We start from the raw sequence: 2,861 nt of genomic DNA, 5'->3' as shown, positions 1-2,861 counted from the left end.
ATGGAATACATAGATAAAAACATCATCTTAAACAAATCACAATCCAGAATTAGAGCATTTTCAACATACCTAAGGAAAAAAGAATACGTGAAAACGGGTGGCTCATTTGTTAAGAAGTGTTGATTTGATCGGCTCTGCAAATCTCTTGGGACTCGGTTCCAATTCCTCTTCATCAAAACTGTAATGTAATTCCCCTTCATCAGAACTCGAATCAAATTCACTTGCAGCAGTGCCACTCGCGCTTGGCAAATCATCCAATTTCCAAACTTCAGTAGCAAAATTGAGAGTAAAAGTGTTGGCTTTGGTCTCGCTGGGATTTGCATATACTGGACATACTCCGCAACGTTTTATCCCTTGACTCTTTTGTTTTCGGTCAAACTCATTGAAGAACTTAAGTGAGACAGTTGTATGATGGTAACCATCAGGAAAGCCAACATTCAAGCAAGGTTTAAAACCAAGTATGACATGATCTGAATCATGGGGGTCTTCAATAGACTCCCCATAGAAACTCAGATCAACATGTTTGGTTTCAAAGAGAGTCTTTATTTCTAAGTCGGATAGACAGTAGACGTCAAAATAACGACGACGATCAGAATAAAGTTGCTTAAAATAAAGAACAGCACAAAAAGCAAACCCGATTAAGTTTCTGCAAAAAGAGTGCGGTGGCAGTTGAATACGTATCGAAGATCCTGAACTTTGATTGCTGAACCAGTCAGGAATTTCGCTCCCAGGTAAAACAATTTGGGAATCCCTGAGTTTAGAAAGTTTCTGTGAAACGACATTTAAAAAAAGAAAATTGTAAAATGAAAACCATGATTTCAGATATAACAAAGAGGGACAGAGTAAACAAGAGAGGGAATTTGATACCCCTTTGTTTGCTCTTTCATAGCCCAGTCTCAGTGATGCTGCAATTGCCATACGTAGTGAATCTGCCAAAATCCTGTTGTTTGCTTTTCCATCAAGTTTCAAGCAGTTAGTAAACCCAAAATAAATTGGTTGTGACGTCAGATATTCCGGATGCCATTGACGAAGGTCAGGAGAGGGTTTGGATAGCTTTTCGAGTACGGATGCATCTAGTTCTTGTAGACATGACGGAATCTCTGGCAAAGATTGAAGCCGGTTACAGTTCATTGCTTTTAGTGACTGTGGACACAATGGAAGTTCTGGTAATGACCGAAGCATGTTACAATCCTCCAAGTGAAGAGTTTCTAGACCCAATGGAAGTGCTGGTAATGACTGAAGCATGTTACAACGCCATAAGCGAAGAGTTTCTAGACCCAATGGAAGTTCTGGTAATGACTGAAGTATCTTACAATCCCTCAATTCAAGACATTTTAGGCCCAATGGAAGTCCTGGTAATGACTGAAGTATCTTACAATCCCTCAATTCAAGACATGTTAGGCCCAATGGAAGTTCTGGTAATGACTGAAGCATATTACAATCCTTCAAGTAAAGATAACTTAGCCACGACAGTTGCTTGATACTTGCAGGTAAACTCTCAAAGTTATTTCCATTTAAATTGCCACTGTTATCCGGCAACTTATCAAGTATAGAACAACCACTTACGGACAAAAGTGCAAGCCTCGGTAGATTTTCAAATGGCGATGGCAGAGCCGTCCAGACTAAATCAATGCGTGTTAAATGTTCCATTTTCTCCAAGATTTCTGGGAAACGCTCAAGGTTCAAGCAGCCATTAACAAAAAGATTAACCAAAAATCTCAATTTACAAAACCTAGTTGAAATCCTCTTCAGCCGTTTGCAATCACTCAAATCCAACAAATTAAGATCAGTTAGGTACTTTATTGATGATGGAACTTCTTCTATTGCAGACTCGCGTAAGTATAGCTGTCTAACTTTCCCAGAAATCTGTGGAAACTCTATGAGATTAACACATGAGGAGCAATCAATAGTTACTGGACAAACAAAATGAAGATTGCTTGCAAAAGACCTAAGACTTTTGCAGCCCTTAAAAGACAACGCACTGAGATACTTGAAATTCTGGATAGATGAGGGAACACAAGCCAAGTTTGTATAATCCAAAAGATATGTTTCAATATTTGGGGTTTCTAATGGGCCTGGCATCTTAATGAAATGTTGAGAATGGCTGAGGTTAATAGATTTTAACTTGAAAGCTTCCTGCAATAACAGATATATAAAGACTATATTAATTAAAAAGCAACAATTAATTCAACAATTAATTGCACGTATATTTAAAGAAAGAAAAAATTAATGTTTTAGTTTTAGTACACAACTTACCTTTTCTCCTTCCCAAGGTTGCTCAACTTTACTAAAACGCAAATTCAGTTCAACAAGGTTCTTTGGCTTGAAATTTGATGGCAGTGTCCTTAATGGATATGTGTCCCAATGAAGATATCTCAATTTTTTAGGAAGATAATCTAGGCCTTTTCGAAGCTGCACTTTAGAGTATGAAAGTTGCTCTTCAATGCTCATACTTAGAAACCTTTCAATCTCAGGTACATAAAATTTGAGCAATCTTAGATTAGACATTTTTGTGAAGGCTCCTGGGTCTAAATTGATGCCTTTTATTTTGGACAAATCCAGAAATATGCCTTCAATTGCATCGGTCCCCTTATTAAAAACAAAAAAACAAAGAATGAGTAACCCTAAAACAGAAAAGAAACATTCGTAAACTTTATTAACTAAGAGCTCAAACAAAAACAAATTATGCAATCTTTGATTTTATTTTTTTAATATATTAAATATCTATATGCGAGAAAAGAAAATTTTGGGGACCATTGGAAAATTAGACTAATAGAAAAAAAATTCAAAATTTCTCTAATTTACAAACCTGTTATCTTAATATCCAGAAGTTGAGAAGACATGGCCTATTTGATTGGTAT

At 36.5% G+C, this 2,861-nt stretch overlaps 1 protein-coding gene across 2 annotated transcripts in view; it reads right to left on the bottom strand.

Moving 5' to 3' along the window:
- Positions 1-68: 68 nt before the first annotated feature.
- Positions 69-2,861, bottom strand: part of LOC18047671 (disease resistance-like protein DSC1) — a 4,983-nt gene continuing 2,190 nt past the window's right edge. The window contains exons 3-5 of one of the 2 annotated variants that reach the window (XM_024187722.1): positions 2,257-2,589; positions 868-2,136; positions 69-768 (exon numbers count right to left, since the gene is read on the bottom strand). In XM_024187722.1, coding sequence (XP_024043490.1) covers positions 103-768; positions 868-2,136; positions 2,257-2,589 — 2,268 coding nt within the window. In that variant the 3' untranslated portion in view covers positions 69-102. The remainder of the gene's footprint in view (positions 769-867; positions 2,137-2,256; positions 2,590-2,861) is intronic. The other variant, XM_024187723.1, reaches the window with a different exon arrangement.

Source organism: Citrus clementina, unplaced genomic scaffold, assembly GCF_000493195.1.
Source record: "Citrus clementina cultivar Clemenules unplaced genomic scaffold, Citrus_clementina_v1.0 scaffold_3, whole genome shotgun sequence".
NCBI classification, from domain to species: Eukaryota; Viridiplantae; Streptophyta; class Magnoliopsida; order Sapindales; family Rutaceae; genus Citrus; species Citrus x clementina.
The sequence above is the reverse complement of the archived record's forward strand: the minus strand, read 5'-3'. Positions and strand labels throughout refer to the sequence as shown.